At 38.4% G+C, this 13,439-nt stretch overlaps 1 protein-coding gene across 2 annotated transcripts in view; it reads left to right on the top strand.

The window, feature by feature from the left end:
• Positions 1-13,439, top strand: part of SLC16A10 (solute carrier family 16 member 10) — a 113,836-nt gene that overhangs the window by 60,397 nt on the left and 40,000 nt on the right. For both annotated transcript variants that reach the window (XM_058566453.1, XM_058566452.1), the window contains exons 2-3: positions 6,348-6,492; positions 10,913-11,375. In XM_058566453.1, coding sequence (XP_058422436.1) covers positions 6,348-6,492; positions 10,913-11,375 — 608 coding nt within the window. The remainder of the gene's footprint in view (positions 1-6,347; positions 6,493-10,912; positions 11,376-13,439) is intronic.

Genomic DNA, 13,439 nt, shown 5'->3' with positions numbered 1-13,439 from the left:
CTCTTTCAGCATTTCGAATATGACAGTCTTCTGTCTTCTGTCCTCCATTATTTTTTTTATGAGAGGCCAACTGATAATATTATCGTTGTTCTCCCTGGATATAATATGTCATTTTTTCTCTGGCTGCTTTCAAAATTTTGGCATTCATAACTGTAACTATGATGTGCTTAGGAGTGGTTTGCTTAGTGTTTATCCTGATTGAGGTTCTTTGAGCTTCTTAGATCTGTAAGTTAATGGTTTTCACAAAATTTGTGATTTTGGGGGGACCGTTACTTCTTCATATATCTGTTTTCTGCTCTTCTTTCTTCTCCATTCTTCTAGGATTTCAGTTATACTTGTGTTTAGGCCTCCTTATTTTTGTCCCACAGATCTCTAAGACTGTATTCATTTTTGTTTAATATTATTATTCTCTCTGTTCTTTGGATCAGGTAATTTCAGTCTTCAAGTTTCTAGATTCTCTCTTATTTTTATCTCTAATCTGCAACTGAGCCTATTGAATGCATTTTTCGGCTGTTCTCCTTTTCACCTCCAGAATTTCCATTTTTTATAATTTCCACTTTACTGTTGAGATTCTCTATCCATTCACTCAATAAGACCATTTTTTACAGTTAATTCTTAGAAAATGTTATCCTTTACTTCTAACATATTTATAATAGACATTTTGAAGTCTTTGTCTACTAAATTCAACATCTGAGGCCATTCAGAGTCAATAAATATTGATTACCTGTTTCCTTGCATGTCTAGTAATTTTAGGTTGAAACTTGGACATTTTAGATAATATTTTGAAACAACTCTGATTTTATTATGTTATTCCAAGGATTATTGAGGTTTTGTTCCTAGTAGGCAGTTAGCTTGCCTGGACTCAAACTGTAAATTCTGTCTCTCTGTGGTGTGCAGCAGCTGATATCTTTTCTTTCTCTGCTGCTGCTTTTCTTTAGTCTGGTCCCTTACTAGTCTACCCAGCACCTGCATAGTTTGTTAATCCTCAGGAAAGCCCAAAAACTTGTAACTCTTCCAGTTTCAGCTTTTTAAGAGTTAACTCTCCTCCAACTTCTGTCTATTTTTAGACATTTTCCAATGTGGTTAAATGTGTTTTTTTCTCCCCACACAGATTTTATAATTGTTATCTGCAGGAGGGTTTGCTTGACCACTTCACCCTGATGATATTAACAGAAGTTGATAGCAGATAATTTTAAAACCTCTCTTAAGTGAAATATAACCAGCAAATAACCTCTAGGGTGGCAATAAAATGGTCAAGCCTAGTACAATCTACTCATTCTTGAATTTTTGTGTAGTTGTCAGACAGCTCCATGCCCCAAGAGTCATTAGGACTTTGCTAATAATATTTTGCATTTTAATCTCAGTTTTGTATAGTATTGTTTCATTTCATTTAAGGCTATTAGACCAATGTTGAGATATTGCTGAGCAAAGATGTCTTGAAAAAGGCCAAGATCAAGTGGAATTGGGGGTTGGAGCTACCAAAAAAGGGCAAAAGAATATTTATGAACCTTAAACTACAATAAATCTTCACCTTGGGTGTCTTCAATTGTAAACCCTTTACCTTTGCAGTCATTTACCTCTGCATAATGACAACACTTTTGTTTTACTTAATATGCAGGAAAATCTTCTTAAATATTAAACCTAACCACTTCCTTTGAGTGATTTGCATTCTCCTTTGGCCAAACACTGAGAGCTGAGGATTTGTTCTCAGTATGGAGTAGAAAACAAAGAGGATCTGGATGGGGAAATTGGAAAGCTTCGTGGTATGTTTTGAAAAAGATTTCCCAGCATAGCTTTCTTGGTTGTGTCTCTCTATAACATCAAAGACATACACATATTCAAATAAGAGTACACAAGCATGTTCTAAAGCCTTTCTTCAATTTACATTTTTTTTTGCTTGAGGAAGATTAGGCCTGCACTAACATCTGTGCCAGTCTTCCTCTATTTTGTATGCCATGGGGCCAGTCCCTAATTTACATTTTTTCTTTTTTTTTTGGTGAGGAAGATCAGCCCTGAGCTAACATCCATGCCATCCTCCTCTTTTTGCTGAGGAAGACTGGCCCTGAGCTAACATCTGTGTCCATCTTCCTCCACTTTATGTGGGACGCCGCCACAGCATGGCCTGACAAGTGGTCAGGTGCGCGCCCAGGATCCGAATCCAGGTTGCCAGCAGCAGAGCATGCGCACTTAACTGCTATGCCATGGAGCCAGGCCCTAATTTACATTTTTTGACATCTATATTTCTCATAACCTTTAGCACATTCTATGTGGTGTTCTGGTGGACCTCTATTTGCATATATGTTACTAGTTTGAAAATTATCGGAAGGTAGAGAAATCTCTTAGGTGTTTTTGTATTCTCAACAGCCTAGGATAGTGCCTGGAACATAACAGGCACTTTTAACAGGAAAGGAGAGACTGTTGTTATTCCATAATTTAAATAGCACCTCTTCCATTGCAAAAGATTTGTTTCTTCAATAATATTAGGAAACCCAGCGTGGGTGTTTGGTTGAGTTACATAGAGGGACTACGGCTAGTTTGATTTTTTTAAATAAAAATTTTACCATGCTGGATATAGTGACTGTATACTTCAGTTTCTCAATTATTAAATGAACTTAATAAAAGTACCTACCTTATAGAGTTTTGAAGATTAAATGAGGTCATCTCTGAGCACAGCAAACATATTGTCACCTCAACAGCTAACTCTATTGAGTTTTTATTATTAATAATAATCACACAGACTTGGAAGGGTGAAAGACAACAACAGGTCCATTTTATTTTTATGGTGTATTTCATAACCCTTAAGATCTTGGATTCTTTGGGATGCCGTGTTAAAACTACAAAAACTAGAAATTTTGTGAGTTTACAGTGGCAAGTAATTACCCATTCAAGAATTAATTTCTTTTCAAATTTGATCAGAAGATAGACCTAACTTCATCTATTGCTAATTATTATTATAACAGAATATGCTATTGGGATTTTAGCTGAAGCACTGAGGTACAATAGTGTATAATTCCAAAGTGAGATATTTCATGTTCAAGAACCAGTTAGAAGCTCTAAAACCCATAAGAAAAAAAAAAAACCTGCAAGAAGGATGCTTATGGGACAAGGAAGAGCATTTCGTGATGATTCTTTGAGAAAATTATGCTGTGGCTTCCTCCGACCCCATGGGAGAAATGGGGGTGCATGCTCTCTCACTTGAAATCTAGTGAGAGGAGCTTTCGAGGGGCCACTCAGAGATTTAAAGAATTCTCTTCAGTTAGGGGGCACAGAGGACTAAGGTCTGAATCCCCTGAGAAATCCAACAAGGAGAGAACTGTAGCTGGCTAACTGCTCCCATAGCAAGAGCTATCCAAGACGTGACTGTGTTGGAATTTGACTACACTCCAGTGTTTGTCGGGGCAAAGGAAATATGAGTGTTTCCTACAGATCAGAGGCAGGCCTACTGGAGGAAGGAGGGCAGCCTAGAGCTGTTTTGACTCCTGCACAAGTAAACTGCCTAGAAAGGCAGTGAGGCTCCAACAGTGACTCCTTTAAGTGACATCCAGAAAGCTAGAAGGAGAATGAGTTATCCATGTCAGTGGAGCTAGAGCCAGACGGAACTCTGAGGTAAGACTCTGAAGAACCCACAAAAGTGAGTCCGAGAAGAAAGTCAGCTTCAAACATCAGACAGGCCTTTTGGCAGGACTGCTTAAGTTGGAATCTCCTTGCCTTCCTTCCTCCAGCCTTCCTTTCCCCTATGCCCACCCTGGAGAGAACCGACAGCTAGGGAGCGGGAGAGGAGGTCATGGAAAAGAGACAAAGCTCATCTCAGTCAGATTTGATTACCAAGTGAAGGTTGGTTTGTTACCAAAAGTGACCATAGGCCTTTCTGTTATTTAACATTGGCCAGAAGAATCATGTGGGCCTGCCCAAGTGGTCATCCAGTGGCAGGGAAACATTTTTCCCTACCACATAAATTTTAAGAGGATAGTTGAGACACAAAGAAAGTTGTGTTTGGTTATATCCTACAGTTAGTGCTTGTTCAATGGACATAAAAATCTGTAAAATTTTTCATATTTGGTATAGCAGATTAAAATCTACTCTAATGCATAAAGACTCATCTTTATTCTTTTTTGTTTAATTTTTGTTTATTGCAGTAACATTGGTTTATAACATTGTATAAATTTCAGGTGTACATCAGTATACTTCTATTTCTGCAAAGATTACATCATGTTCACCACTCAAATACCAATTACAACCCATCACCACACACATGTGCTGAATTATCCCTTTCGCTCTCCTCCCTCCCCCCGTCCCCTCTGTGTCTTTATTCTTGAAAGTGCCTTGACTTTTATGAGTATTAAATGCAATATAAGTATATGCTCTTCGCTTTCTTAATGTGGTCTATTATTTAGTGTTGGCTTTTTACTTAATTGTAAAAGTGCCTTTATCCAAAAATAGATGTTAGGATGTTATTCTTCTAGTCTGCCCAGATTGTTTAGATTGTTTCTTAAACATGATAGATGACTAAACTTTTTTGAATGAGATTAAATTATTATAAATCAGTGACATTTTTATATAAGATAGTAGACTAAAAAATCCTTACTTCTCCTTAAGCAGACCCATACTGAATGGCTCTGCACATCTGGGGCTGGGGTGGTGCTAACTCATCTGGCCAGTCGCTTCTTTCTACTGTCCACTTCTGAATCCCTCCCTCCCCCAACGTCTAAGTCAAGATCGCATCGTTTGCACAGTCGCTTCATTGTGTTTTAAGATTATCATCTCTCTTCTTTCTGGTAAGGGAAGAAAGGAAGTAGAACTATGGCTGATTAAAACATATGTAATTTAAAATGTAAGACGGCAAGGAATTAAATGAAATTGTTAGTCTGGTAAAGCTTCATTTGGACCCCGTTATTAAGAAGTGATCATTTGTGTAGGGTCTGGATTTTCTTCCTTTGCTGAGGAAATAGAGTAATAGACTAGCAGACTTGCAGAGCTGAATGGAGCTCTAGAGATCTGTTTCATTTTATATGACAGACAATTTGTTGTTATTAAAATTCTAAATTATTAAGTGCTTCTGTGCTAGATACTGAGGTTTAGATACATTTTCTCTAATCCTTAATAATTCTGGAAAGGTATGTATTGGATCCTCTTTCGAGATAAGAAAACAGACTCGGGAAGTGACTTGCCCATGGATACATTGTAGTTAGAGATGGGGGATTTGGACCCAGATCTCTTTGTTCTGTACCCACATTCACTTAGTCCCCATTAGTTTATTATACTTTTTAAGAAGAATTTACAGACTTGATATCCTGTGAGATCACTAATTTCTTTGGCACTGAATTATGATAAATTGTCCTCAGTATTTGTTTATCTTTTTTGAGGTTGTGATTTTTACAGCATCAGAGCAGGAAATTATGACTTCTGATTCTTCTTATTTTTTTATTGTGGAAGATAACGTACTTTCAGAAAAGAAGATAAAATGTATTTATGGTTTTATAAATAAAGTGAATACCCAATAACTGTTGTCTAGGTCAACAACTAGTCTACTAAAAGTATGACTTGATTCCCTTAGCAAAAGAACTAAAAAAGCCCAGACTTTATGCAGATGATCAATTCTTAACTACTGGGTCCAAATGATTATAATTCTCTTTCCTCCCCACGAGAGTTAACCACCATCCTGACTTCAGTGGTCATCATTCCTTTGCAGTTTGACCACTTAGGCATGATTCCTAAACATATCTCATTCTTCTTCTTCTTCTTCTTCTTCTTTTTTTTTTTTTGGTGAGGAAGATTGGCCCTGAGCTAACATCTGTTGCCAATCTTCCTCTTTTTTTGCTTGAGGAAGATTGTCCTTGAGCTAACATCTGTGCCAGTCTTCCTCTATTTTATATGTAGGGCACTGCTACAGCGTGGCTTGATGAGCGGTATGTGTGTCCAGGCCCAGAATCCGAACCTGCGACTCACAGGCTGCTGAAGCAGAGCGCACGAACTTAACCACTGGGCCGGCACCTCATTATTCTTTTTTAAGCGAATTTCTTTCCATAGATTAGAAGTTGCTTAAAACCACAGGTAACAGGATAGAGGTTAATAGTGTTTGGGTCATAGGAGAATGTTTGATTTATTTAAGACTACAGACTTTTCAAGAATTTATTAAATACAAATAATTGCTGTTTACATTTAGTATTGGCCAATCCTTTGAACTATGATTCAGATTTCTTACTAATTTATTCCATCCTTTTCCCATTTATCAGTCTGAGTAATACCTTTTCTGCATTAATATTTTTCTAAATATGTGTTATATCCTATGGGATAAGTACAAATGCAATGTACCATGTCATGGTGCCCCTTTTTATTCTCTTTTACAGCATGGGTAAGTTCTCTCTCCATGGGGATGATTTTCTTTTGCTGCCCAATAGCCAGCGTCTTCACGGACATATTTGGTTGTCGGAAAACAGCTGTCCTGGGTGCTGCTGTTGCATTCATTGGACTCTTGTCCAGTTCTTTTGTAAGGTAAGGACTCAGTTTCTTCATGTTGCTTTTCAAGAACTCTTAGATACTTCAAAGTTTTCCTTTCAGAAACTTTGCTGTTTACAAGGAAAAATCCTCCTTTTCATTGCTTAAAACTTTAAGCAATATGACTCACATATTGTAAGTCATAGCAGCACAGAGAGCTTGAGAATTTGAATGCTGTTGCTTGCAGCACCTGAGTTAGAGGTTCGGATATATACATTCCCTGGAGCCAAGAAAAATGGTTCTCCTTTGGTTTGTTTCTATTCACATAAAAATCCTAAAAGAACTCAAGTTATAACAGTGAGTTGTCTAAAGTAATGGCCTTAATTTAAGGTCAGCTTAGTCTGAGGCCCAAAGGGTACAATAAGTGGTATTTTGAAGGAGTTGTTCATAGGCTCAATAGGAAATATTTTTATTAATGAGATCAAAACTTTGCTATTTATTTCAACGTAGGTAGAGAATTCCTGTCTACATTTTTTTATTTTTATTTATTTATTTAATTTTTTGTGGGGAAGATCAGCCCTGAGCTAACATCCATGCCAATCCTCCTCTTTTTGCTGAGGAAGACTGGCCCTGGGCTAACATCCGTGCCCATCTTCCTCCACTTTATGTGGGACGCTGCCACAGCATGGCCTGACAAGCAGTGCGTGGGTGTGTGCCCAGGATCCGAACCCCGGGCCGCCAGCAGTGGCGCATGCTCACTTAACCGCTACGCCACGGGGCCACCTCCTACATTTTTTTAAAAAGAACATGCTAAAATTTAAAAAGATCGTGGCAAAGTGAAGTAGTCAAATGCAGCTTAAAATAAAACTTAATATCAGTACACTTTCTCTGTGCCTATTAAAAGTCGTCGTGCACTGAAGAGGGACTAACTGCAAAGAGCTGATGGGCACATTACTGCATGAAGCGCCTCTCCCTCCAGCTGCAATTCTACTGGTAAATCCCTTTCATTGTCAGAATAATCCCCAGGTAGAGAAACACTGGTTTTAATATGTAGCTCTGGGCAACAAGAGGTGATTAACAAGAAAACCTCTGAAGATGACTTCCATCCTCTGTCTCATTAGTTAGAGTGATTAATCTTCATTTTCTGCCTCTTCCCTTCCCTAGCTATCTTCATGCTTTAGTTGAAAAGCATTATTGTGGTCATGAGAAAAAAAAATCAAACTTAATTTCTTGCCCTGTTTATTTTTAAATTTGGGGTATTTAATCAACAGAATCCTTGGTTTTACTATTTCTACCCCTCTCCCAACATACACCCCTTCCTCAACTCTAAAGCAAGCGTCTTTCTTTCACTTACCTTAGAAATTTTATTTGGATTCAAACAATTATTTTTATTTCTTGGTAGAAAATAGATAATCCATCTTTAATGTGCCTTTATGATCTTTTTCCTTGCAAAAGTTTTTTTTAAAGAAAAAAAACAGTTTTGTTTGGAATAAGATTCTGCTTAGGTAATTCTGTGAGGTCATTTACTTTTAGTTCTTTTTTATCGGTAATACAACATTGTTTTGTCATCGCGTCAGGAGATACCTGCTTTGTGCTGGGCGCCTCCAGGTGTCCGCTGTTCCTGCAGCCGTACCTCTTACTGAATGTGTTAGCACTCAGGCCTTGATGGAGAGAGGACTAACAGGCCGAAAGCCTGTGTAACTGATGGCCGAGTTTGGTAGACAAAACACATATATACAAACCTACTTCTAGCAAGCAGTGTTTTTCAAGCTTTTTTGACCATTGAGAAATAAATATTATGAAATATATTTTACACTGCGACCCAGTTCTCTCCCCCCTAACTGAAACAAAATTTCTTGAAACCATGTTTACCTTACTACATGTTCTCATATTTTCTATTCAACTTCATTATTTGATGCACTGATCAAAGCCATCAAAATTTCAGAGCAATGTTTCAGACCAAGGGGAAATGTGGTATAAATTCCAGGTGTCAAACAGTGGACCCACTTTTCCTCTAGTTCGAGTTCTGCCTTCTTAGGAAACCTTCTCTGCCAACCCCAGGTCACCTCTGTGTCCCTTCCCGGAATCCTTTTTGCACACATGGTTGGTATCTCACTGATTTACTCTGCTCTTATTCAGTCGTCGAACCTCAGTAGTTTGAACCGTCTGTTACCAAGGTGAACATTTAGAAGTAAGTGGAAAAGGCTCAGCAGCAGTGAGCATCCCAAAGCTCGTGTCCTTTACTTTGTGGGAGAGATACCAAGCGAAGCTCACCCAGCACTTAGTATTTAAAATCGTGCATGAGGGCCGGCCCCGTGGCTTAGCGGTTAAGTGTGCACGCTCCGCTACTGGTGGCCCGGGTTCGGATCCCGGGCGCGCACCGACGTACCGCTTCTCCGGCCATGCTGAGGCCACGTCCCACATACAGCAACTAGAAGGATGTGCAACTATGACACACAACTATCTACTGGGGCTTTGGGGGGGGGAAAAAAGGAGGAGGATGGGCAATAGATGTTAGCTCAGAGCTAGTCTTCCTCAGCAAAAAGAGGAGGTTTAGCATGGATGTTAGCTCAGGGCTGATCTTCCTCACAAAAAAAATAAATAAAAAAATAAAATCTTGCGTGAGAGGGTGTTTCCATTTATATACAGGGCTCTTCAGTTTTCCAGCTGACAGCTGTACAATACTGTGGTATAATCGTATAGAAATTAATGTTCATGGTGATACTGTGTTGTCAATACTATTTTTAATATATGCTTTGAAGAAGGCAGAGAAATATATAACAGATTTAGATTTTTCCTTTAAAATTATTAAGTAAGTTGCAATTATCTGGAAAACTACTTATGTGGAAAAACTGGTGCAGACTGAATGGAGTATTATTTATATCTTGTTCTGTATTATGTTCTTATTATTTGGGGTAGATGTCTTGTTTCACTAAGCAGACTATGAGTAGAGCATAACCACATTTAAAAAATTTTTTTCCACCAAGTACCTGGAACATAGTAGCTGCTCTCAATATATGTTTATTGAATAAAGACTTAGGATTCAGTCAAGGGTGATCAGAGTGAGGTGAGGTTAATCTGGGAATGCCTAGGAGCAACTCTTGAGCCTGCATTTTTTGTGTGTGTGTGTGAGGAAGATCAGCTCTGAGCTAACATCTGATGCCAATCCTCCTCTTTTTGCTGAGAAAGACTGGCCCTGGGCTAACATCCGCGCCCATCTTCCTCCACTTTATATGGGACGCCGCCACAGCATGACCTGACAGGCAGTGCATCGCTGCGCGCCCGGAATCCGAACCTGGGCCGCCAGCAGCGGGGAGCGCGCACTCAACCACTGTGCCACGGGGCCGGCCCTGAGCCTGCTTTGAAGATGGTGTTAGCTGTGGATTAATAGAGGGGGAAGAGCATCTCAGAGGGAGGATTTCCAACATGCCTTAATTTTATCAGATTCTAGAGTTCTTGTGATGACCTCAGCATATTGCTAGACCAGTATTGTCCAAAATGTAGTTATTAATCGACTATATCTATCTTAGTTTCTAATAAATAGTTTGCCTATCTTAGTTTCTAATAAATGGTTTGCCTTTACTACTGATAAATAGTCTTTTGAATTGGACTTTTCAAAAGAAAAAACTTTAACCAGTTTTCTTTTACTCCTTACCTTGTTTCAATGAATGTAATGATATGATCCTTTACATTCATAAGAGATATGTGATTAAGTTATTTGGTTAAACTGTAAAATTCTTAATCCTTTATTATTCTTTTGAGACATACATGGCCTTAAAGCTTGCAAACTGGGATCACTAATGAACACCCTTCATTTAGTCTTTCTGCAATCAGAATATGATTTTTTGTTATCTTGCACAACACTGAGAACAGCGCAACACAGGGCGAAGGTTGGTCTGCAGCCCTTAGGCCAGCAAAAATGAGACGCCACTGCTCCTCTGTGCAAATGTTCCTGACATAACCTTGAGGGGAAAATATCAAATGCAGCTTTTTCTTTGACTAGATTGCTTAGTAAGTACCTGGGAAAACTCCATAAAATAATGAGTTTTCATAGTTAAATTATAATTTTTTTTTAACTTTTATTGAGACTAGGTTTTTTGTTTGTTAGTTTAATCGCTGTCAGTTTTACTGAGGCCCTTCCTGGCACCATCCTTTATTTCTGAGTTGTGGAGAGCCAACAGTTCTTACCCAGTGCTGCGTGGTTCACCTGAAATCCATGGACAGAGGAGGAGGAACAAAATCACTGATGACCTTAATGGTCATTTTTCACATACTCGAGGCATTTTTATTATCCGTTTGAATTAAATTAAGATTTTTTTAGTGCTACATTCTTGACTAAGTTTTTTGCCTCTCTTTTTGGTTAATTTTTATTTGTAGAAAATATGTTGATTAACTAAAAGCAAATTTCACTATATAAGGTTTTATTCTGCCAAGAACATGATAAAAATAATGAAAGCTGCTTTGCATCTTTTTACAGGTCCATCGAGCCTCTGTACCTTACCTATGGAATCATATTTGCCTGTGGCTGCTCCTTTGCGTACCAGCCTTCATTGGTCATTTTGGGACACTATTTCAAGAAGCGCCTTGGACTGGTGAATGGCATTGTCACCGCTGGCAGCAGTATCTTCACAATTTTGCTGCCTTTCCTTTTAAGGGTTCTAACTGACAGTGTGGGCCTCTTTTCCACACTGAGGATCCTCTCCATCTTCATGTTTGTTCTCTTTCTGGCTAGCTTCACCTACCGACCTCTTGCTTCCAGTGCCAAAGATAAAGAGAGTAGAACCGAAGGAGGCAACAGATTCTCCCTCTTTTCCAGGAGAAGGTTCAGTCCTCCAAAAAAATTTTTCAATTTTGCCATCTTCAAGGTGACAGCTTATGCAGTGTGGGCAGTTGGAATACCACTTGCACTTTTTGGATACTTTGTGCCTTATGTACACTTGGTGAGTATGCTTCTTTGGCTTTGCTGGTAATGGATATTATTATTTCATACAGAAAACTTCTTAGAAGAATAAGATAGATCAGTTTGAAGTTGGCCTTAAACATTATCCTGGTTGTAATTCAGGGACTCATGAAATTCAAGATCTCTTAAGACAAGGTCAACATATCCATCAGATCATTAAACAGAGGATATGTTTCATGATGTGCTTTGGTATTTAAAAAATCACCAAACTTAAAAAACAAAACTTAAAAAAAATAAAAGAAAGGCTAAAATTAAAATGTTGGAACAAATGTCATCAATACAAAAAACTTGATAGGTCACTTTTTCTTTAAGTGGCTTACAAATCATAATCAGGGACAGAGATGGTACAATGATTTTGCCAACATCAGTAAATTATTTTTCAACAAAAAGGTGCAGAAATTAGGTGCATTGTAAAAGCCAATGGCCTTGACACAGGGAATCATTACATCCACTTGTGGGATACTTCTAGGAAAATGGGAATTCTATTCAGAAGATTATTGGAGAAATGTTAGCAAGTTCCAAATGAGAGGAGAGAGAAAGAGTTTCACAGGAAATTAGGATTTCAAGTGCTCAAGCAATTTATTTATTGTTTATTTCTATTTCAAAGGCAGCCTTTTTATACTGAAACAAGAATTTGCCTCTAGCAAAATTTGCTCAAAGGGCTTATTATGTTTCTTCCTTTTTTCTTACTGTTGTAGCTGAAAATGTATTCCAGTTCAACATAGTTGATAAATGATAATTAAAAATGATACTAGGACAAATTTTTCTTTTGTGTGTGTACTATGTGTGTGAACTTGGATCTTTTCTAGCTTGCAGTCTACTTTTGGACGTTTGTGCAATTTTTCTTTAGTTACAAGTTTTGGTGAAAGTTGGTAACACAATTCAAAGAATTACTGGGTTCAAGGGGTCAGCTAGTAAACTATGTCATCAACCCTTTGTGGGTTCCCATGCATAGTTCAGAAAGGAATTAGGTCACGGAACCACAAAGAGACATGGGAGGCATGTCCTGGATCAAAGAATAATTTTGATTTCTCAATTTTCCTTTTTCTTTTTTTGCCAGAGGTATTGAGGAAGCAACTGGGATGACCACTGGGGAGACAAGGAGAAGGACTAGTTTTTCATACTCTGAGCCGCTTGGCATTTTGCAGAGACTGAGGTCCTAGGTAAAATGACCTAGTATGTGACCCCTGCCGTATGTGCAGTATGTGGCTACATTGATCTGATAGTCCATTTTCACACTTTTAGCAAGGCATATCTGAACCATCTGAAGCTATTTTTTGTTGGAATATAGATCCATTGTGGAAGGATCAACTTTACCCTAACTTCTGTAGTTAAGAAAACATTTATGTTCTTCTAAAAGATAGATAGATTTTTTTTTTTTGAGGAAGATTGGCCCTGTGCTAACATCTGTTGCCAATCTTCCTCTTTTTCTTTTTTCTCCCAAAGCTCCAGTACATAGTTGTATATCCTAGTTGTAGGTCCTTCTAGTTCTTCTATGTGGGATGCCGCCTCAGCATGGCTTGATGAGCAGTGAGTGAACTGGCAAACCCTGGGCCACCGAAGTGGATCGCATGAACTTAACTGCTATGCCATCGGGCTGGCCCCAGATTTTTAAAAATTTTCTTTGGCACTACAAGGTGAACACACACAGAGAAATCAATATCTCAGCTTTGCTAATACCAGACATTTACCAAAGGACAAGTGGTAGGTGATGGTCCAATTATTTCTGGTAATATATTTGTAATTTGTAAATTAATTTCACGTATATTATTTCATTTATCCTTCACAATAAACCTGTGACATAGGCAAAATAAATAATGTTAGCCCATGTTTACAAACTGGAAAACAGATCCATCATTAACAGAGATGTTAAGTGAATCACATAATAGCAGAGCAGGGGTTGGCTCCCGTCCTCTGTGCTTACCTGGTAGCAAATCTAGTACAGTCTCCCTTTGGAGCATATTGGGCCACTTCCCTGGATATACCACCAGATATGTGCATCTTACTGGGGGTAAAATAAGTATGCCTAAAGTTATTGGTCTTT

Source organism: Diceros bicornis, chromosome 23, assembly GCF_020826845.1.
Source record: "Diceros bicornis minor isolate mBicDic1 chromosome 23, mDicBic1.mat.cur, whole genome shotgun sequence".
NCBI classification, from domain to species: domain Eukaryota; kingdom Metazoa; phylum Chordata; class Mammalia; order Perissodactyla; family Rhinocerotidae; genus Diceros; species Diceros bicornis.
The sequence above is the reverse complement of the archived record's forward strand: the minus strand, read 5'-3'. Positions and strand labels throughout refer to the sequence as shown.